The sequence below is a fragment of the Lepisosteus oculatus genome, chromosome 8, assembly GCF_040954835.1.
Source record: "Lepisosteus oculatus isolate fLepOcu1 chromosome 8, fLepOcu1.hap2, whole genome shotgun sequence".
Taxonomy (NCBI): domain Eukaryota; kingdom Metazoa; phylum Chordata; class Actinopteri; order Semionotiformes; family Lepisosteidae; genus Lepisosteus; species Lepisosteus oculatus.
Window position 1 is genome coordinate 20,360,606 of NC_090703.1, and position 24,360 is coordinate 20,384,965.

The 24,360-nt window shown below is 39.4% G+C and overlaps 1 protein-coding gene across 1 annotated transcript in view; it reads left to right on the forward strand.

Annotated features, from left to right (window-relative positions):
• The window catches only part of galnt16 (UDP-N-acetyl-alpha-D-galactosamine:polypeptide N-acetylgalactosaminyltransferase 16), a 52,935-nt gene that overhangs the window by 15,782 nt on the left and 12,793 nt on the right, over positions 1 to 24,360 (forward strand). Inside the window, exons 3-7 of the mRNA XM_069193369.1 lie at positions 3,417 to 3,515; positions 8,030 to 8,097; positions 11,091 to 11,156; positions 15,389 to 15,510; positions 17,311 to 17,398. Coding sequence (XP_069049470.1) covers positions 3,417 to 3,515; positions 8,030 to 8,097; positions 11,091 to 11,156; positions 15,389 to 15,510; positions 17,311 to 17,398 — 443 coding nt within the window. The remainder of the gene's footprint in view (positions 1 to 3,416; positions 3,516 to 8,029; positions 8,098 to 11,090; positions 11,157 to 15,388; positions 15,511 to 17,310; positions 17,399 to 24,360) is intronic.

Genomic DNA, 24,360 nt, shown 5'->3' on the forward strand with positions numbered 1-24,360 from the left:
AGATTTGGGTTCATTCAGATTTCCTCTCAGTTTCCCTTATTTGGCACAGAGGCACATGACTTAACAGAGAGTAAGTTGTATACAGGTGAGTGTTGTGTAAAACGCTATATCCAGAGCTCTGCCTCGACACAAAACAAATTGCTGTTGGAAATCGAGGCATGAAATTGTCCTCTGTAGCTGTGGGTTCCTCTTCAGTGAGTCAGAGCCAGCAGGACGAATCAAGTTTGTGCTGCTACTTTATACTGGACTTAAAGAAACTGGAGAATCAATTGTCATGGTAACTATTCACCTGGTCTGGGGTATTTACAGCTTTGTTGATATCGGGGTAGTATTGGATGCCTCATTCCAAGTTCCAAAATGAAAGAGGATGAAGGACAGATTTAAGTGGCAGGGGCAATCTTCTTGCACGGAATGGCGGAACTTGGCAATGGAAGGGAAGCTCTTATTGTGATTAACCCCACCTCAGTCACTTTTAAAGAGATGTTCCTGTATAGATTTGTGATTTACCTGTTACAGTAGAGGAATTCATGAGACCTGTAAGAATCTGCAAAAGACAGTTTCAGTAATCAGTTAACCTGGCCCTAGAGGACAGCCAATATGCAGGGTTTTTTAGGGATGTTTAACAGCTGAACGATTGCTAAAAAAGTAATTAACTGCACGTAGTGGGGAAATGAGATATTGAAGCTTTGGAAAGGTAACGTTGCCATGTTTTACTAGAGTCTTTAACTCTTGTGTTGTATTGTTTCTCTCTTTAAAGCTAATAATTGCAGTATAAGCTGAATTATTATATGCAAATGTTCAAATTGTGAGGTTCACTGTGCGTGAAGGTATTGTCAGATTGCCTCAATAATGAATGTGAATCCCCACACTGTCTAAAAACAGTTAAAACAGTTGTCCCTTGTGGTCTGAACTGTGGAAAATCAGTCTGGTTGCATTGTATCTCGCTATAGCTTCTCCGAGAGAAATCAGACTCATGCGTCTCCATGTCCACTCTAATCTCTAGATCATCTATTTCCCCTAATTCATTCACACTGGTCCTCAGAAAACAAAAGGATGTACATTGTGTATGAGCAACTGATCGATCACTCTCTAGCCGGAAGTGACAGTGCAAAAATTGTCATTTTCATTCTGTATGACAAACATCTGCAATAGTATTGTGTCAGTATTTAAATATATGTCTGAGAGTTTGGGGGTTTTAAGTGTTGTATGTTATTGGTTTTTGTCACAGTAAAAGTGTTTCTCTTTTTTGGCAAGGTTACAATTGTTACAATGTTAGACAATTCAGTTCTGGCAGAAGCTGAAAAGGCAAACTGCAGATTACCTTGAAAGTATTTGTCAGGTTGCGATCTAGATTTCACTACCCGCGGTGTGCTTTGTATTTTCCCATAAGAAGCACTCAAGGACAACACATGTTTGGAGCACTTAAGTGCACGTGGAACCCACACCGCTTGGGTGCCAAGTGTGCAAAAGATTGAATCACTTGGATCTACAGCTGATGTCCTACAGAATCAAACAAGAATATTTACTGTATGAATTCATACATTCAGAGCATTTGGGAGTCTGAGTTTTATTGCACATAATCATTTTATGAGTGAAACACATGTTTTAATATACATTCATCTCTCTCTATATGAGCACAATTGGCTTCACGATTTCTGTTCATAAGCGAAAACTTGTAAAAGCGACACTAAATTCCCATAAAAATCCATGATTCATCCAAGTGCTCATTACAGGACATCATCCAGCTAAGTTTAAGTACTTTTTTTAATGTATTTGAATAATTTGTCACCCTTGATTGCTACTGCTACTTTATATTTGACAACAAATCATTTTTATGCAAACTGTTATGATTACATTTATTATGAAGCAGTTATGGGGAGAAATATTTTTTTATGTTCTCTGTAGTACACATGAACAATAAATATAACACAAACTAATAAAACTATCTTACTATGCAAAAGTTATTATGTAAGTAGTCAAAGAGAATAAAACGGTGAAAATAAAGATAGAGCATCAAGTTGCCTGGTGATCTCAATACTGTGAATTCATAGTGCAGATAATCTAATCAAAATAAAACATTCCATTGTATAAAATGTTAAAATTTGTGTTTCAATATCTTTACCAATTTCATCCACTTTTAAACTGCTTCTTCCAATTCAGTGTTGTGGGAGAGCTGAATCAATGGGCACAAGGCAGGGTACACTCTGGATAGGACACCAGTTCATTGCAAGGCTAACACAAACACACACACTCACACCGGGGCCAGCTCTGACCCCAAGCTTCTCTCCCTGTCTGTGTGTCTCATGGAGAACAGGTTGGAGTATGAAAAGACAAATTCCTAATACAAGAACTTGTATATGGCCAATAAAGCTATCTTACAATGCCACCATACTGCCATTTTTTAAATCAATAACTATAAATAATAAATATATAAAATAATAATAAATATTATTCTACACCATACTAGTTATTATATTCAATTCATTGTCCTTATGATAGTAAAGATAACAACAGCTGAGAGGGGAAAAAATAAAAATGGAAGAACAAGCTACATCCTTTGGGTTCATTTTAGCATGTGAAGTTTACTTGTATAACAAAAAATAGGTGCAAACAAGTTCTTGTTTAGTGAGGGATGAGTGTATATACTGTAGATGCCTTTTTCTTTTTATTGTATTTTGTTATTGTTTTATTCTGCTATCTTGCCTCCTAGTGGGATAAGAGATCTTTAAGGAACATTTCCTAAAGCAGTCTGGTTGCGTTGAAAGACCAGTACGTGGCGATCTTTTTCCCAGACCAGACTTTTCCAAAACAATACGGTTTTGGAAATACTGCTGTAGGAAAATATTGCCATTAAAGATCCCAGGGCACTTACAGCCTTACAGGTGTCCTGTTATTCTGGATAGATTCTTCCTTGCTTACACGGTTTGGCCTATATCTATACATAAAGCAAATTCGGGACCGTTTGGGTTGAAAAGTGCTGGAAGAATGAAGGTATTTTCATTAGGGGCATTTCAGCATAGAGTGTAGTGTTTGGCACTACAGTTTTGTAGTTCAGAATCAATCCCAGGACCTACGAACTGTGAGTTTCACCCTCTCCCTACAACTATATGGGTTTTCTCCAGACTCGCCTATTTCCTCCCACAGTCCAATGACATCGTGATAAGATTAACTGGTGTCACTAAATTGTGCCCTTTATCTATGTGTGTGTCCTGTGTTGGACTGGTGCCCCCTCCAGGTTGTATCCTGCCTTGCACCCATTGTCTGCTGGGAAAGGCTCACTGTGACACAGTGCTGGACTGAACAGAAAATGGAAATGTTAGGATCTAGATACCTTGCATTTCTTACACTGCCTGGAGGTACAGTGCACTTGACCATAATTGTGTTTTGCAGTAACGTCATAATGTTTTTCTTTGCAGGTGTGCGGCAGTAACCTTTGACCCTGATCTGCCCCCCACCAGCGTGGTCATCACTTTCCACAATGAGGCCCGCTCTACCCTGCTGCGCACTATCAAGAGGTAAGACAGACAGCAGCCCTGCATCTCCAAGCTCCTTCCTGAGGCGCAGGAGGAAACGATTATTTCTGTATGATGAACAGACAACAACCATCCCCACACACAGCCATAGGTCATATTTATATCAGGTTAATTTTTATCTAGAGAGAGGCTTGATGCATCCTAACAGTTCTCTGATTAATTTAGCTGTGAATCATGGGATATTTCATGGCACGATTCTAGTAAGACACTAGTAATTATAGACCTGTTACCTGCAGTTGCTCCCTTAGTTACTGAGAAGACAGCAGGAGCAACAACTACTGGATGTTTTTTTTTTATACCTGTCACACTACATGATGTTTTTGCTTAAGGGGTGTCACAGTAGGTTAAAAATAAACCGAATCCGCAAAAAAATAAAGCAAAGAAAATTCTACTTAATTAATTAAAAAGAAAATATTTACATAAACAGGTTTTGCTAAGTAGACCTCTGCCATACTGGATAGTGAACTCCAGGGCCTAGTTTAAATACTCTAAGCCCCTCCCAGTTCCCCTCTGATTGACAGGTAGGTTTCCATTCATGTAGGGGTAAGTCACCTTTTTCAAAATGAAGGATTATATAGAAGGCAAATACGACAGAAGTCAGTTGTGGATCCACACCTAAAATATTTAAAAGCAACTGCAGCAAATAATAGAATATGTAAACAATAAAACAATAATGCATGTCGTAATGATCCTATTCTTGGCAGATAAGTATTGTGTGTATATGTATGTGAAAGACCTTGCAAGGATGAAAACGGGGGATAAAAAGACTATATATATATAAAACTATAAATAACAAAAAACGTTTTGATATTGATATTTTATCACAATACCCAGTAAGATTTAGGTTGCACAGACATAACCAAATTGTTACCTCTTTTGATGAGTACAATTTCAGCTTCATAGAGACGATTAAGTGATATACATATTTCAGACTGAAGAAAGCCTTTTAATACAGCTAATTTATTTTCTAAATGATGGAAGCTAGTTTTCTCTGGTGCTTTAAAATAGAATTAGGCTTGTAAATTGATGTGCAGATGTGTGGTAAGATGATGTGTTATACATATATATATATCAGATAAAACGACTAGGGAGGCTGCAAAGAACTTCATGTTATAACAAATTGGCTTAATTTCTAGTGTGTCTTTCCTGCAGACTGCAGTGGTCTGACATCCCATCCCGGGTGTATCCTGCCTTCTGCCTGTTGCCTGTCAGGATAGGCTCTGGCTCTCCCGCAACCCTGTATTGAATAATGTGGTTTCAAAAAACGGCTGGATGGCGGAATGGATGTTTTCCTACGACGCCTATTGCGTTAAAGTTAACTTTACCCATTACAAGGAGAAACAATCCATACAGCTTTCACATTTAAAAATTATATTTAAGAAGCACATTTAAAAGACGACTAGGAATAAATGAAAAGCAATGATTGTGAAATGTTCTTCTTAATTTTAGACTTAATGCAAATGATGTACTTCTGCTTCTATCTTATATTAAGATTTGTCTTGTCTTGGCCACAAACTGGGGAAATTATGTGGTTTATACTGTAGCTCTTTGTAAAAACAAAGTATACAAATTCTGAAAAAAGATTAGACACTGTATGCTGTGTATTTCTACTTCTAATACTGTTACCTGGTTTTTCCCTTTCCAGTGATCTAGTTTACTGAACTGCTCTGATTGCAATAGGAGAACTACGAGAACTGCTAGAAAAACTAGACTGTTAATCATAGTCTGGAGCAGGTCAATCTGATCCCCAGTCTGTAACAAGCCAACTCACAAAATTGTTACTTGTGCTGTGTCTGGAGTGTTCAATCGCCTCTCTGGACCATTCAGCATAGCACATCCCAGTGAGGCACCTAGGGTGCAGGCATTAGGCTAGATACAGTATCTAATCAAGGGGAGGTTATGGGCTTGACCTCAATATACTCCTCGATCAAAGTGGACAGATGATCTTAAGGAAACTTATACATGAAATCTGAAGATAGATATACATCTGATCTACCTCTGAACGTTATTGTGGGATTGGTCTTGTTTTTAATTTTTGGCAAGGTTTCTTTTTTTGTGTTGAAACACTTCTTAATTTAAAAGTAATTCAATTCTGTTTTTTTTTTCTGGGGTGATGCATCGTGGAAATCAGACTTCTGTACTGTCAGTTTTTTTTACATAGTAGGGATACATGATTCTGAAAGATTTGCTATAAAGTTTCAGAAAAATGTTATCTGTATCATGCAGAAGTCTTTGATCTTTCCAACATTAAAAAGAGAACTGAAAAAGATTTTAATTAAGCATCTGTTTTGCCCTCCTCTGCTCCAGATTTTTACCTTTATTTTATTTTTTCTGTCTTTAGGTTTCCAAATCTACATGTCCTCATTAGTGATGTCACAGACTCCTGTTTGTGTTCTATCTCATGAACATATTTCCATCTCTGTGTGCATATGTAGTTTGAGATTACTATGCAGTTCAGCTATTATATTGACTACATTTATGTTTAAGGAAAAATTGTGGAAGTCCCAAGTACTGTGATGTTTTATTTAATATGGAATGATTTTAAATGCTGAACTATGTTGCCCTTCTTTTTCTGTTGCTTCAGATCTGTCTAGTTGCATTGCCTAATAATAAATCCTCTAATGGTGTCATGTGCTAGGCTGAACATTTAAAAATGAAATCTGGTGGAAAAAAAATGTCTTTAAACTGACTGAAACTCGAATCACAGGGAATACTTTAGTGTTGCACCACCTTAAAGCTCCTCACATTTTGTTAAGGGCAACAAAATCCTTTGTACCTTCCATAAATCAGAGAAGCCTTTTTAAAAGCTTCTATTTCTGGAGCAGGTGGTTAGGATGGAACGTGTGCATAACCTCAAAGAAGAGCTGGGTATACAACTGGGCATGTATATGGGCATATACAGTATGTCTTATCAAATTATTAAAGAAAGGTTTGTAATACAGGAGTGACCCATTCTATCCACTGTGGTGGGAATGGTCCAACAGATGGGTGGCATTGCTATTTGGTAGCCCTGGGGCCCTGGGTTCAATTCCAGACCTGGGGTGCTGTCTGTGTGGAGTCTGTATGTTCTTCCTGTGTTCACGTGAGTTTCCCTCAACAATCCAAAAATGTTAATTGGCTTCTAGGTAGATTGGTCCTGGTGTGAGTGTCTGGGTATCTTGGTGCTGGTGTGAGCATCTGGGTTTGTGTCTGTGTATCTGTCCTACAATGGAATGGTGTCCCATCTAGAGTGTAACCTGCTCTGGGTATGTTGTAATTATTTGGTGAAATAGTGTGTATTATCAGGGACAAACATATTTGTACTGAGCACTCTCCAAAGAACAGCTGTGAACTTGCCCTTGTCTAGATCCTAAATGCTTTTTTTTAGATGTTTAACATTGTACCCAAATGCTAGTGGTTCACAATATTAACAGTGGTTATTAATTGAGAATAAAGTAGAGATTCTAATACAGGATGAGTGCTACTTTAGAGAACTCTGATGTGACTTAAGTAAAGAAATAAGTTGCAAAATACATGATTATTTCAGTGCTCATTTGGTGAGTAATTTATTATGATCGCTAAAAATTAAGCATGTTGATTTGATTATGTTATATGATGGGTGGTGGATTTTTTTCATCCTCGTAACAAAGTAGGAAATAAAACAGCCTTACCAAAAATACCATCACATTTCTTACTAAGGGACTCTTCAGAGGGTTTGTAAACTGAACACTTTTTTCACCAGTAATGGTAATTTTTTAATGTAAAATAATTTGTTTCCTGTGTCCTTCTTTTTGAAGGGAGCATAATAAGAGATTAAAGATATTAAAAACTGTAGATGTATACCTCGAATTTTTGAATGGGAAGGTGAGCAGACATTGGTATTATTATAGAAATTGTTTATGTTAAATTCCAATTGCTTGCAGCACAGTGACTGTTAAACACTCAGTTTTTGTTCTCTTTTTTTTGGCTTTTAGGGATGTGTTAATACCACTACCACATTGGATGCTGAATGGATTGTTTATTTAATTAGTTGAGAGATGCACCTTTCTCAAACTTTACACAAGTAATAACTTGTCTGGAATTTGAACCCAAGATCTTCCAGTTGCATGTTCAGTCTAACCACTTGCTCTCGGATGTGCATCAGGGCTGATGAACCAAACCGGTTAGTTGTACTATTTTTGGCACTTGGTGTTAACTTTTGTCTGCTTGGCAGGGATCAAGCTTATTTCCTGTGTGTCATGTACAGTGTATATAAAAAATAATTCACCCTTTTCCAAATGTTTCTGAGACCACGTATTGCAAAGGAGAAAGATCTTGGCATAATGTGGCATTCTTGCTTTTTCTCTCACATTGTCTTGACAGCATCCTGGCAGGGAGAAGGCCTGATGGAGAATAAACCAGTTTCTGTATTTTTTGCCACTTGTAGACTCGTTTGAGAGCGCTGCTAGATGTGAGGCTTGGTGCCTGGCAATTTATAATCCGCTCTTTAACCCCACACTGCTTTCTCTATCTCACAGTGTCCTGCTCCGGAGCCCACCCAGTCTCATTCAGGAGATCATTCTAGTGGATGATTTCAGCAGTGATTGTAAGTGCTTCCATTCCATTTCCTTCAGTTTCCTAATTGCAGTAATAATAATGATCAATTATATTGATATCAAAATAATAACAAAGCCTACCGCTACAGACTAACGTCTGTCACAAACATTTTTGAGGTATCTTTTCCAGCATGGAGAACTCTGTTTTTGTGTCCCCCTGCTTATGAAACTTGTGCATATCTTCGCACTGCCTCTCCATTGAACAGCTTTTGGATCGATCCTGAATGTGTGATCAGGTTAAAAAGGGTAAAACCCAAATATCAGACTCAAAATGGAATCTAACTGATCACAATTGAACTGAATGCTTCTCTGTGCGTCATCTTGGCTCCGTTCTGAGAAGAGCACCTCCCGTTTCAAAGCCAGCTGACTCAGACCCTGGTCACCTGCCCAGCTGGTGTTTATTTCTGCAAGGTTCCAGACAATGAGGATTACCTCTGACACAGTTCCATCCCGAAATTAATCAAAACCACGCTGCACAATTGCTCAGGACAGCAGCCAGTTTCATGGTTAATGATGGAAACTTCCTTGTGCAGAATTTATGATAGTATTGTACCAGTCAGGACAAAGGACTCATCTAAAAGGTGGACCTGGATACCAATCTTAACAATGCTCAGGCAGGCCACACTGTACACTAGTGCAACAGCATAAGATTAAATAACACAAATAATAGAATGGAAGACAGAACTGACACTAGTGTGGGTGGATGGCAAATGGAAAAACAATGCAATCTTAAAAGCTAGATTAATTAAAACCTCATGCAAGAAAAGAAAATGATATGAGGAGAGTCACTTATAAGTGTTCAAGAGACTTTGATAGAGCTGTGATGGAACAAGGGATTAAAAAGTTCATGAGTGGGGGAAGGATTCTGTAAATCTTCTTTTGGTTGTTAAAACACAAAGGAGAGAGACTGGTGTTGCAAAACCACTCCGAATAAGATGATTCTAAACTAATCTAGGATAGAAGCATTTTATGCCAGAATATTTGTCAATCATTAACCACAACCCTAGCATTTGTTAAGGAAATTAAATGGTGTTTTTTACACACATTGTTCTCTTGTCTTTCAAAATGCAAACTCAATAAAACAGAAACAAAGGAAAGCATTTTGGTCCAAAATTGTGGAAAAAGCAGTGAGTATCCAGCTTTGTCAAAATGTGTACATGTGTGTTGGGCTTTGGTGTACTCGCCAGCTCTTTTGGAACAGCTGTGAGCTATGAGTTAGGGGAATTTTGTTTTTATTGGCGTTGAACTAAACATGCTAATGTAAATATCATCAAATCGCCATTGACAGAAAAAAGGAAAATTCCTGTTCATTAAAGTTAAAGATTGTTTTATGCTTTAAGAATCAGTCATTGAATGCCGTCCATATTGAAAACTATCACTATTTAATTCAAATAGACTACAATAGCAATTTCACTAGGCCCAGGAGGCTGAGATTTACTAACTCACAGTGACTTGACATCAGTTGCTACAGTTCTGATGAAGACTTGACTGAATTCCTGCAGATGCAGATACAGTGTATGGTTAGTACAGGTCGTGAAGTTCCACACTCTCATTCAGTTCGGTGCTGTATGTGATATTAGTGCTTGCACAGTCACTTGCTGCTTTTGAAACGATTCAGGCTTAATTAAACTAAGATTAAGATTAAGCATGATTGTTTAAAAATGTCATAGTTCTCATTGATGGACACTACATTTGTTATGTTGAATACTGTCCAAGTCCCATTTGTCCATCAGTAAAATAAGTTAAAAGAATTCTCGAACAAGTAATATTCTTATTATAATCATTCTAATATTATTAGTATTAAAAGTGATATGCAGCTATACCTGAATCCAGGCAAAATCCAGTTGCTAAGAAGTTAAGTGAAGAACAGCTGGGGTTTCTATCAAAATCAGCAGTGTTTTAAACTAAACTGGGAAAACTGAATTAATCAAAATTAAGTGTAAAAGGATGTCATGTAATGAAAAACCAAAACCATAGAACATTAATCTTAATCTGCCTGCAATAGGAAAGAAAAGGAACAACTATTTAGCAGAGCAATCTAGTGTGATGTGATTTGGACTGTGGGTAAAATGTATTTCTATTGCTAAATTAGTATCTGTTCTGGTATCGATACAATCCTAGTTTATTAGTTAAAATGCTACAGACTGTGTCACACTGGTGTTGAATTAGTTATACTGAATTGGTACACAACTAAATGAAGTCTGACTCTAAAACTTCAATGTAAAATGCTTGTTCAGCAGAAATCTGGTTATTTTTGTCAACTAAACTGAAATGATATTACACACGTTTTATTACACTAGAAGTAAACAATGACTTCACTGGACTCACTGAGTCACAAAGGACTAAACTGCCAAAGAACTTAATAAATGTGATAGAGTCTATGACTGAAACACTGCCAATGGAGATTTAAGTGAGCACTGGCACAGGCAGTAACCACTGCTGCTCGGTAATTGGATGCGAGTACCCATCTGTCCAGCTCAGATGTTACATTTCACAATTATAACATTACTCAGACAGATAAGTTCTGAGGCTTTGAAAATGCTTGAGGACATTGTTGAAAATCAGCCCCTTATGGTAATCCAGGCCCCTGTGTGAATTCCTCCAGGCTGCCAGCTCTTTTCAGCCATCTGGCTCATTTTTGCTCCACATGTCCCATTCATGTTCATGCAGTGACACGCATGTTTACATGGGGATTAACACACTCACCTAGCTAATGGCATTAGAGCACAGCTGGAGCCCGGTGTGCACCCCCTGGAAAATCTCCTTGATTAGATAGATGGGTTATTCCCTCTCCTAGAATGAAGGACAAGGCTCTTTGAGACCTGGGATCTTTGAAGCATTTTGTGTGAGAAGCGAACAACAAAGTGCTTAGGGTGTACAAGCAAAAGAGGTCTCTTGATATGCATGACACAGGAAATGTGTGTATCACTGCACAGGTGAGTGTGTGTCCATACTTCAGCTCTCTGCTCTCTGTTCTCCCCAGCTGAAGACTGCCAGCTGCTCGCTCAGATCCCCAAGGTGAAGTGTCTGAGAAACGGCCGCAGAGAAGGTGAGCCCAAGGTGGAGGAGTAGGGGAGGCTTGATGAAGCCGCCAATTTGAGAGTGGGAATGTTGCCTTTCGGATGTTTTAAGATCAATGCTTCAAGCCTGTGAAGAGGAAATTAAGGGAACATGGCGATTAAAAGACATTTTCATACAGTTTGGATGGAGATAGTGTTTCCATCCATCCCTAAAACTGGAGTCGCTAAGCAATGGTTGGCTCACTTCAGATAGTGTGCCGTGGTGAATGGCATGATGGGAAGAAAAGTCTACATGGAAGGGCACAGAGGGTGAGCAAGTAACACTCAGTGAGCTGTAGGCCAGAAATGTGCCAGATGTTTTCTAACTTGAAGAAACTCGTATCCCTATTCTTCAAAATAATAGCTTATAACTGTCATCTGTGTGCGTGATTGGGAGATGCTGAAGATAACACTGAGGCTGTATTTAACACATGAAACAACCTGGCAGTGATGGTTATAAATGTGGCTGACCCTAATGGATTTACACAGAGAGATCTGTTGTAAGCAGTTTTAAGGATACATGTCTGAAGTCAATTTCATTAATGAATTTTTTAACTGCTTCATCCAGTTCAGGATCATGAGGGAGAAAGCAACGGATGCAAGGCAGGGTACACCTTAGTCAGGATGCCAGCCAATAGCAGGGCACAAAGAGACACAAACACAGATATGCACAGAATTTCCCAGAAGCCATTTAAACTACCAATATGCCTTTGGATTGTGGGAGGAAACCAGACCACATAAAGAAAACCCCTGTGAACACAGGGAGAACATACAAACTCCACACATATAGCACCCCAGGTCCAGAATTGAACCCATGGCCCCACTGCTGCAAGGCTACTGTGCCATCATGCCACCCCTGAAGTCTTTCGTTCCATTGTTGTTACACATGGTTACAGTGTTACGTTCTTGTTTTTATTTTGTAGAAGTGCATGAGAAAAATTCACATTCAAATGGAAAGATAATATGATTTTGCTGTGAATTTTACCGTCGTGGAGTGCACGTTGTTGATTTTAGTTGGAAAATGCATACAAATGACAGTCTTTTTGGATGCTGGATGTTCAACAGAGATTTAAATTCATTCATAAACCTACAATCATAGAAGTGGTTGATTAAAGCTAATTAAAGCTAATTAAAACAAACTACTTATCAGAATCTTTCATGTGTGCCACTTGAGCACAGTTTACTGTGCAAATTTGTTTGCCATTTATCTATTAGTGCAGTTCATAAATTTATTTGAATTTATCATGGTCCTTTGTCCCTGGAATGTCTACAAAGTGCATATTTTACCACATTGCGGTATATTCTGTATTGCTTCATTAAAGGTGATCATACACAAGGCAACTAAAAACAAACTTTAAATACTAAAGCTAGAAAGAAAATCTTTGGGATACCCCGAAGACCTATAATTTAGCTTGACCGAACACAACTCCTGCTGGAAAACCACATATTCTGTTTTCTGCGGCATTTGTTTTTTCTTTGTTTTCATGCATGTTTTTCATTATGTAGTGTTTTAGTGTTATTATTTACTGTACACTAATGAAGTACAAAAATCTGACATACAGCGTTGTATATAATGGTATTTAGCTGGTCAAGAACTGACAGTTTGAAAGAGGTTGAGTATTTTGGGGCAGTGTGGTGGCTTTGTGGCTAAGGATCTGTGCCTGTGGCTGGAAGGTTGTCGGTTCGTATCCCGCGGCTGGCAGAGGAATCCTCTTTCGTTGAGCCCCAACTGCTTCAGGGGTGCCATATAAATGGCTGACCCTGCACTCTGACCCCAAGCTTCTCTCCCTGTCTGTGTGTCTCATTGAGAGCAAGTTGGGGTATGTGAAAAGACAAATTCCTAATACAAGAAAAATTGTATATGGCCAATAAAGTGGTCTTATCTTATAGGGCAGCAAAAGTCTTTGTTATTTAAATGGCAAGAATAAATTACATGCAGGAAAAAAGCAAGAAGTTTCAGCTGTCAATACTTTGGACTGCTTCGGTGAATTGCTTTCCTGTGACTCGTTTGCCCCTTCATACTCTCAGCTTTTCGGCTCCCTGCAGTGCCCGCCTCACCCTTCTGTATCACACCTACTGAACGAGAGCACCAGCTCATATACTGAGAGAGCACCACAGCTGGGGCCTCTCGGATAAATCTTAGCTGACAGCCTGTCACAACACAATTAATGCATTCTTAGGTTCAGAGAGCAAAAATGAATGTCACGTACAGTATGTGTTAACATAACCAAAGTCAAATTATATCGAGAGAACAACCAATCCAAGAGAAATACTGCTGTCTCCTTTCAGATTTGTGTCTCTTGGGGATAGCTTATGAAATTTACATAGTGGCACAATGCTGTTTATGGAGCTTCCACATGAGAAACATTCTGAAATTGTTTATTGAGGCGTTGACCACTGTTGGAGAAATGTTTCCCCCACTTCCCCTTAAAAGACGGTCAGGAGTCTGTCTCAGAAGTTAAAAGTTTTTATTTCATGCACATGGAAGAGAAACACACATAGATGTTCGGTGTATTTTTCTCAAAGTAATTAAATTAGAACAGTCCTTAAATATTTTTCTGTTATTATTCATGCTTCCCTGTGCTTACAAGATTGGCAGTGTTCCAAAATCACACACATCTTCCTACCTCCCCATTTGCTAAAGATAACTTCTTTTAATACAATTGGTTACTTAGGTTCATAGCACACATTCGTATGTAACGGTATAGAATTACATAGTAGCCCTTGTGTCCAGCATTCTTCCAATCCAGTTCAAACCAGTTCTGAATGTCCACTCTATAAAATATTGCATCTTCTGCAAGAAAAGTGTGTACAAAGTTCACAGAGACCCTCTCAGCACCACTAATTATTCTGATTTTCAACTGTAATCTACTATTAGATTTGAAATGTGTTATCTTTACATTAAATACATATTTTTTTCACATAGGACTAGGAATGTACATTGTCCTCACCATAAGCAAACCTAGATCTGTGCGCACTCTCTTGCTCTTTCTGTCTACACCGCTGGTGTTACAGAAATCTGTGATGCTGCTGTTACTAAAGCCGCCTGCATTAAACAGATGAGAAAACAAGTTAGCAAATCCTGGCAAGTGGCAGTATCTAGTTACACGAGCTGGTGAGAAATTAAATTTCTCAATAAAAGACAAATAACAAACATCTTAACTGACTGGGTCAGGACATAATTAGAAACAGATTTTCTTATTATTGCTTTTGGTTAAAGTAATTCTTCTTGAATTTCTACATGCAGCGAGGAAATCAAATGACGCAGCATCTTATTTTTTTGCATGGTCTGAGGTGCACGGATATTATGTTGTTTTTTGAATGGAAGTTAATGAATTCTTACCTACATAAATCTGATGGAGAATATGTCAATGTCAATGGTCTCCAGTGGCTCATTATGAGTTACAAGTTGCAATGTTTTGTTTTTTGGAGGAAGTGTCTTTTCCAAATGAACTGATGGAACACCCTCATAATTAACACAATTACCAGGAAAATTGTGTTAAATACATTTTAAATTCATGCAAGTGTGATAAAACTTAATACTTTATTAGATTGCATAATATGCCTGAAAGATTTACACAAGGCTGGAAACAGTGTGAAAATGTGATAAGTAGGAGTAGGATAAGGAGACAGATTCTGGAAACTCAAGAGCTCCCTAAAACATAGCAATGAATCGAGATGCTGGAGGAGGAGCAAGGGAAGAGTTGGGTGAAGGCAAGAGAAAGAAGAGAGGAAGAAGAAATGAAGAGATCGCATTTGTTTGAGATGAGGCCGAGGTGACGAGAGACCAGCCAGGAGAGGCTGTTTCAGGCACTTGAGTATCTTCAGCTTGTCGCTGTGGAAAGACTAGTGAGGTGTCCATTGTTCAAAACAACGCGTGGTGTGGTGGCTCTGTGGCTAAGGATCTGCCCCTATGGCTGGAAGGTTGCTGGTTTGAATCCTGCAGCTGGTAGAGGATTCCTAGTCCATTGGGCCCCTGAGCAAGGCCCTTAACCCCAACTGCTCCAGGGATGCTATATAAATGGCTGACCCTGTGCTTTGCCCCCAAGCTTCTCTCCCTGTCTGTGTGTCTCATTGAGAGCAAGCTGGGGTATGTGAAAAGACAAATTCCCAAATACAAGAAATTGTATATGGCCAATAAAGATCTTATCTTGCACAAGCTCCAGCTTTTTGGGCACCCTGCCCCTTCCTTGCTCTATCTCCTTCTCTCTGTGCCCCGCAGGGTTGATCCGGTCGCGGGTGCGAGGGGCAGAGGCGGCCACGGCCTCCATCCTGACCTTCCTGGACAGTCACTGCGAGGTGAACACCGAGTGGCTGCAGCCCATGCTCCAGCGAGTGAGAGAGGTACTGCTTGGACAAGCCCGTTGCTCCCTGGTCTTCGATAGTCTCCCAGCGCCCACTGGACTACTACCAGAGACCACTTACACCCTGTATATAACTGATATGTTCCAGTTTTGTCTTTAAAATAATTTTCTCTCAGTAACGTTCTGTACTTATTGAAGTACAGCATATTGCCATATGAAAATGAACAGAAAATGTCATAATGCTATAAACACCACACTTGGAGCAGACCTGCAAAATATTTTTGTTTCCTACAATGAGCTCACCACCATGAGGGGGAGGTACAGTATGTCAGGTGTATTGGTTTAGGCTCTCCTAAGCCAAACTTATTATCTAGAAGGAAGCAATACCAGCAGTAATTAGATATTCCCACTACCTGTGCCGAGATAGGACACAGCAGCATGATAGTTTTTTTTATTTTATTTTTTTAATTTTGAAACCAGCATTCTCATTGTACAGCAGGTGAATTTCTATCTTATCGAATGTAATTATAGGAATAAATCATGTTTATTACATTCAATACATCCAGGATATGTCATAGGAACTCTCATTATTATGGGACGCTGTGAAAGCCTGTCTGGTCCGTGATATCTCCCAGAGAGACCACCGACAGCTGGGGCTGAAGAAGCAGCTGTCTGAGCAGACCACTTTATCTCTGCCCCTAGCTATTGCAGAAAGGCCCAGCATTCAGAGCCATGCCGGGCCCCTCTCCTTATAGCTGTTTAACTCGCAGTGCTGTACCGTATTGAAAATGAACAGCCTGCCCAACCACAGCAAGACGCTTAGCTCAAAATGGAACAAGCCCACTGACTGTACAGTAAGAACATTTGGCCCCAGCGAACCGCTGATAATTACACTGTGGACTGGAAAATGTTCGGAGTAAACCAGATATAGTCTTCCTCAAAGATGCAATATCTGCTCTTCCACCCCTGGAAAAGAAAAGAAAGACAATTTGTCTGTTTAAAATATACACTTCTGCTGATTGTCATTTTACTGTGGACATTTAATCAATGTTGCAAACATCTTCCATGTTTCCATGTGTGTGCTTGTGTGCATTTGTTGCTTTGATGTGCACAGCAGAGTGAGCTGGAAAGTGCAAGCTATGTAATTTGACAGAAGTTAGAGCAGAAGAGCTACAGGTCAACAATGCAAGCTGTCATAATGTTGTCATATAGTCTTTTCACATGATGTGAACTTAAGATTTTCAAAGATAAGAGAATATTTGTGAGTTGTCATAAACGATATAAGCCAGTCATAAGGCCTGAAACCTCTTTGGATTGAGAATCTTCCTTGTTACCCTGGGCTGTCCACACTTATGATAAACCACATGTGCATTGCTCAAAAGCCTCCTTCCAAGTAAATGTTGAGTGGCTTACTGTTTGCCCTAGGGATAAGGTCTGAGGGATGGGCAGTGGAGTCTGTATAAGAACTTACTCTGCTTACAGGGGATTGTGTAATATCATCTTCCCGCACCAAGGCGTTTCCTTGGCAACAGGAGACCACAGCTCAAGCACAGTGTTGTTTCTTCATGTCCTATTGCACAGCTATAACCTAGAAGACACAATGGGCCATTAAGTATAGTCTTTTTAGGATTTGTTTTTATTCCCCAGCTTTTTTAGTTCCAAAGACAAAATAAAAACTAGGGAACTGGCCTAATGGAGGCGTGAGAAAGTGTTGTGTGTTCATTGTTTTGCAGTAGCACCACTGTGCCAGCAGGGCAGTGCTATTGCACCGACACACTTCTCCCGAGCTCTGTTTCCTGTTAACTCCTCTCCTGCACTTCCTGGTCTCCTTTCTCCCCAGGATCACACGCGGGTGGTCAGTCCCATTATTGACGTCATCAGTCTGGACAACTTTGCCTACCTGGCTGCCTCAGCAGATCTCCGAGGAGGTAGGTCTGTGGGGCCGTTCAGTTTCTCACAGAACGCACAGACACATTCTTCCCAGAGAGCCACTAGTCAAACTGGAATAGCACCCATAGCTGCTGTCACGACGGCCAATTTGAAGAATGAGTAAGGCAGTTTTCCAGTGTATAAAACATGAAAACATTAGGCCTGCACAAATCATATTAAGTTAAAAGCATCATATAATAGTGAAACAGCAACAATATGGCAGGCACCTACAGCAGCAGACGCGCTGGTCCAGATTTTTAATAATAATAATAATAATAATAGCTTACACTTATATAGCGCTTTTCTGGGCACTCCACTCAAAGTGCTTTACAGGAAATGGGGACTACCCTCCACCACCAATGTGCAGCATCCACCTGGATGATGCGACGGCAGCCATAGTGCGCCAGAACGCTCACCACACATCAGTTATCAGTGGGGAGGAGAGCAGAGTAATGAAGCCAATTCATAGATGGGGATTATTATTAGGAGGCCATGATTGGTAAGGGCCAATGGGAATTTGGCCAGGACACCAGGGTTACACCCCTACTCTTTTCAAGAAATGCCCTGGAATTTTTAATGACCACAGAGTCAGGACCTCGGTTTTACGTCTCATCCGAAGGACGGCGCCTGTTTACAGTATAGTGTCCCCGTCACTATACTGGGGCATTAGGACCCACATGGACCGCAGGGTGAGCACCCCCTGCTGGCCCCACTAACACCTCTTCTAGCAGCAACCTTAGTTTTTCCCCAGGAGGTCTCCCATCCAGGTACTGACCAGGCTCACACCTGCTGAGCTTTAGTGGGTTGCCTGTTGTGAGCTGCAGAGTGATATGGATGCTGGCCTTATATTATATTTATTACTATTTACTATATATGTTCCAGCCCCCACCCTGGCATGTCCACCCTTCACTGAGCAGCACGGGCTGACCACACACTGCTTTCACTCCTCCTTATCCGTTCTGTTTGTATATATCCTCTGTCGCTCATTTGCTGAAAAGATTCGTATAGACGAGGGGTTTCATCCCTTGCTGATGATGTTTTTATTGAGTGTTAGCAGAATGTGATTGGTATGTGACCCCACATTTGTGTTCTAGTGACTGGAAATGTAATTCTTTTCGATCTCATTTCTTTGTTTTCAATCACACGCCTTGTATTGTCCACCTCACATTCACATCGCATTTGTAGTTACTTTTTTGATCCAAATGAATATTGATTCTTTACAAAGCCATTCTTTCTGCGTGTTAGATGAGTAGGAAGAAAGGGATTGGTGTGCGTGTGTGGGCACATTTAAAGGTCAAGCGTAGAAAAAACTAATCGAAAAAGGACTTTCTATAAATAAGATTGCATAGAACTCTTATTGCACTGTAAAAACTTGGTTGTTCTGGAAAACAAGCATTTGTCATTCCACATGAGAGTTAGAAAGTACCAAATCATACATAATAACATGGACAATCGTGTCAAATGAGTAACAAGGAAAGTATCTTCCACATTGATTCATTAGTCCCAGAGGTTGCTCAGTGCCATCCTGGGAGAAACAAATCAATGCACATCCACCTCTTAAAGTGTGGAGATTCTTCATATCACACTTCTGGCCCCGGTGATGGAGCAGAACTTGGAATCTGACAGAGCAACGATGCAGTGCTTACTGACTTCAGTACCAGGGTTAGACATCCCTTTTCTAAATCAGCATGATCTTGTTTGAGTTTTCTTACTATTTTTTAACAATACAAAACAATGAACAGTAGTATAATAATGAAAAGTGAGAAATGTTTCCTTTCAGTTGGAAGACAATGAATGAAGGTTAACTTCTCTCACAGTAATCCAGGGTTGCACACACAGCATACAGAACATTGGCAATTCACTGCCGCTCCTGCCTGGTATACATCATTTAAGGTCTTAACTTTTATAGACTCAATTGTGTGCCAGTAGAGCTCAGACAAGCTGTTTTCTGCAGGACTGAAATCTGGCAGTGTAATAGACACTTTAGTGTTTCTTCTGTGCGTGTTTGACTGGAGTATGCGTTACATCACCACCGAGCAGACGCTTAAACAAATACTCTGAAGTCATCTTTGGCCAGTTTTTTTTGTTTTTTGACAAAACGGATTTTGTTTGTTTTATTTAAATGAGTTTCAATTATTATAATACAAGACAAACTCAAAGAACAGGCTGTGGGTTACTAACATCTTTAATATTTTTAAAGCATATGTTGATATTGGAGAATATGCCTGTTTTAATTATACAGTATATAATTCCTAGTTTTTTCTCATCCTTTTAAACTCTAGCAGCAATCCTTAACAACTGGAGCAGCCAATTGCATTTTTAACATTTACTACTAAAGACACACTTTGTCTTGAGAAACAGCGTGAATATACACACAAGTGTGGTTTAAGGTACCACACATAGCTCTCCACTTTGTTCTGCACTGTGATTTCTGGGTCTTAAACAGGAATGTTTGACCTATAATCTTAAAAAAGGACATTGCTACTGAGGTGCACAAGTATAAAGCTAGCAACACAAACCACGTTTACTGCAGTAAACATGGGGTCGATCAACCAAATCACCCCCCACTTTGGTCTGGCAGGGCTCAGCTGGATATGTGTCACATCTGGGGGCAAGCAGGCACACATAATTTTGTAGTTCAGAGGTTCCTAGTTTTAGTCCAGGTTGTGTCTCCGGATTACAAAATACATCCTGCACAGTTGTTGGAGTTCTTTTTTTTTCATTTGGTACCCCCAAATAGTATGTTATTGTGCGAAATGGACTGAAGTTTATTAATAATATTGCTTTGTCAATAGAAAAAGTTGCTTGTTTACCACTTAGTGGTTAGTCTAGTTATATGAATACGTTTCAAAGCCGGTGGCTGCAAAACAAAAGATGCTCCACCTTTTCTCTCTCCAAATAAAACCAATTTGAAATCCCAAAACTCCATGTGTAGCCTACATGAGTAATGTTTTAACACTCTTTTTGTCCTTGCAACTCAAGCTGGATCTTCATTCTCAAGGGAAGCCACTACCTTTGAAAATCTCCCTTTTAAAATGGATTAAAAAAAATTAAAAAAACAGTTGGGTTTCCCCTCCAAGGAATTTCAAAAGAAGTCATAGATTTAAGATTGATCCGTGACTGATTTGATGGTTAATTTGCTTTGACCCAAACGAGTTGAAGATCTTGTATGGCGTGTGGGTTTCAGCAGGCGAGGAAGAACGCACTTACTCTAATGTAATACTAAGCGGGACTCCATGAAAGTCAAAGAAAGTTGTTTTAGTGCTGATAGCTTTCATGATCTTTAAAACCAACAAAACCTGAGACCCAGCTAAGCATTTCTGATTGGCTTGGGTTTTGTGGCCAAAGAGTTGATTTGGTGTACCAAGTTGTGGTATATCCCTTGAGTTCACCAGCTCATCTGGAAATAGAGTTGTTAAGGAATCCTAGGAAGGAGGTTTTCAAACACCTCCCCTTCTTGATACTCTCAACTCCATCCCTCAGCACAAATTTAGAGGTGACCTTGGCATCCCCTTAATTCCTGAGAAGAATGTTTACTGGAAGACCATTAAGCAGATGAAAAGTAACAGGCCATCCAGAGGTGATGGTCTTCAAGTGTCTTCACCACTCCACTCCTCTTCAGGATCGGGAATGAGGAAATAATCTCATTGATGCTGCGATTGTGACAATCCTCCGGAAAATTGAGAAGTCCAGCTGGAAGTTACTGTATAGAGGGAACAACGGGCTTTCCATGAACAGAAAGAACCTCAAGAGAACCTTCCTGAACTGGCTTCTTCCACTTGTTCAAGAGCTCCTCCCAGAATGTCATTATGGGTGTAGGCCATAAAGAGGCTTCACTGCTCACTAGGTATACTCAGTAATCTCTATCTATGACCTTTGTTGTCCTCACAGAAACCTTCAACTCCATCAACTGAGAAGTACTGTGGAGGACCCTCCCGAAGTTAAGACCCCTGAAATTAGTTATTGTTGGTTTTCTTCTGCATGGAATATAAGATGTTAAAGTCTGCTAAAGCTATGTACTGTATATGCTTCATGGATTGCTTAACATTAGCATAGCTCTAGGGATAACAAAAGCCAATAAAAAGTTCCCAGTAAAATAATGCATGAAGAAACTATTATATTCCTTGTGAGCCCTTCCAGCACTGCAGGACTCTGCTTAGCTTCCAGCTAGAAAAAGCTTTTCAGCAGGACATCAGAGTTGGACTAATTAACCAAATCAAGCCAAACTGCTGCAGAGGTTTAACTTCTGGAGCCTTTATTCCCCAACAGAATCTCTTCTTGAAGTGCTTTATAAGTGTTCTAGTTTTCTTAAACAAAGAGAACTCTTTATTAGTTGCACAAATGTGCAAAAAACAAAAATAATAGTGATGTTTTGACACCCCAAACCAACTTCCATAATGAAAATACAGAATGTGAAAGCTTGAAATTGTTTCGGAGTTAAAAGACTCACACAGGAAACCAAAGTAATGCTTTCTGAAGTGGTCTGCAGTAACAGTAGTTTCAGTATGTTTAAGATCTGAATGGTGAACTTTTACGTTTGCCTTCTAAAATCTTTTCCTCCCATTAACCGAACTGCACTTCATTCACCTTAGTGTTTTCTGTAAAGGCACTATATATTTCAGCAAATATCAAATATTCAGCAATACTTTGCAGGCGCACTTTATTTTATTACATTTTCTAAGGATTTCTATTAGGGCAGTTTTCTTTTTTCTGTAATGTCACTTGTGCTCCCAGATTGTGTGATCCTGTCAAGTGCAATGTGAACCGCATCAAGAGCTATTTGCTCTGGCTACAGAAATGCAATACTGTGGTTGTAGGTTTAGCCATCAAATATATAGTACATTTTCAAACATCTCTGGCCAGATCAAATCTTTTGCAGATTTGCAGCTCAGGTCTTTATCCCATATCCAGTATACTGTATAGTCTCCTGCTGTGAAATTATTGTGTACTATTGTGTAATCATGCTGTGTATGATTTGGTCAGAAAGGATGGGAAAGCACATTTGTTTTCCTCAATATTTTATACTGGCATTATTTAAAGAGCAAAAAAAACTGACTCGACGTTTCAGCACAAAGTCTGAAGCAAAGAGTATGATAACTATTTAAGTTTAACTATTACAGTTGTGTATTTTTGGGGCCACAAATAAGTTAAACAGTATCGAGTGTATAGTCCCAAATAAATTAATTCAAATGCCAATCTCAATTGCTCGGTAACAACGCTCGGGTAAAGGTACTCACCATTTTTAGCAAAATCCCAAATAATATCCATTTAAACGGGCATACATGACACTTAGTTTAAGATAACTAATTCCTACTGCTTTTGCTGTCTTGGATCTACAAATTTGTACTGGCAGAAAATCATGTGAACCAATACACTGAAAAACCTAAAATTCTAGAGATTGGAAAAGTAGGCTTTTCCCGTATTTCCCCTGTTACTACTGTATATTTTTATTTTTCATTTTCCTCCCCGTTTTCTTTATTCAGAAGAGTTTTCTTTAGGCGTCATGTTTCTGCTCACTAAGTTGGGGAAAATAGAAACCTCTAGACTCTAATGGAGAGGTTAAATAACTGTCACATAGCTGCGTCCCATCAGCCCCATCCTGACATCCATCGGGATCCATCACATATAGGGTGGTCACATCCAATTGGTCTGTAAAGTGAAAATGTGTTTTTTGAAGACAAAATACAAAAAAAATATACATGCTTTCCCTTGTCAGACAGCTTCTGTTTTTCATAGTGCATGAAGATCTTGGCTTAGATGTATTTATGATTTAAGAGGGTTGTATAAGAATCTTTACCATTGCTGGATTTTGGGTTCAGAGCACTTGTTTGTTCTCTGTGTTGGAATTCAATATTGCCAGCCAGAAGGTAAACAGCTGTACCATATGTGAGGGATCCTCTGCAGTTTTCTGAGCTCCATTCAGAAGCCGATAGTGGATTTATTTGTTTGCTTACCATACCATGCTATACCATGCTATTGTATTAAAGCATGGTGTTTAGCTTTTTGAGTAAAAACACATTTTCTTTGACATTTTGACATCCTTTTTTTCTAGAATATATAGCCTTTAAAGTGGTGCATTGATTGAGCAGAATTGGCATCAAACCACAAAGCAGTACAGAAGATGAGATTAAAATCACTTATCTTAGGCATGCTTTTGAAAAAAGTGGTTTTCATTCCAGTGTGAGTGTCTGTAAAACTGTACAGACCCCCTCTGTTTTTAACAGTAACTGATATCAAGACCAGCAGAAACGGACAGCATTGCAGTAGAGCATTTTACATGCAGCACAGAAACCCAGTGTAGATGGAGGAAGTGTTTTTTTTTTTCATTTAATCACTTCTGTTAGCCTAGACAACAGCACATATGGTTTGTGTTCTACTGTTGTTGAATGTGTACAATGACAGGACAGGCATTTCATTCAGGGGCCTGTTGAGCTGGCATGTCTTCTGTTTGCAAAGAGGTGCTGTGTTTCCCCAGAGACAAGGAAAATAGGAAATAGTATTTTAATAATACAGCATAAATTGCTGCTAAATAACAGCTGATTTGGCAGTTATTTTGTCATAGATGGGCAAAGAAATGACAAGGAGCTTATGTCTCCACTATACATGTGCTCTTAATGACTATGGAATCAAGCGGTGAGTCACTGCAGAGTCTGAGTTTCTTGAAAAGCCTCCAGGGCTGTGTATCTCCGTGACCAAGGTGAAGATCACTGGCACTGACCATTCAAGACATAATGCCCCTAGAGAGAATGAAATAATCCACCTGTCTCTCACATTTGAAGTTAAAACAGTAATAAAATTTTAATTTGATTCTCACCCACAATCTGAAGCGAAAGAAACAGATTACCAGCTCTTAACTAGCAAGTTGATTGCTCTTACACAGACTTGAATGTCTAAGCTGCAGTTGGTCCCTTTCTTTTTTGAATAAGTTTGTTTTGTCCTACCAGTGAAAGAGAAACTGAGG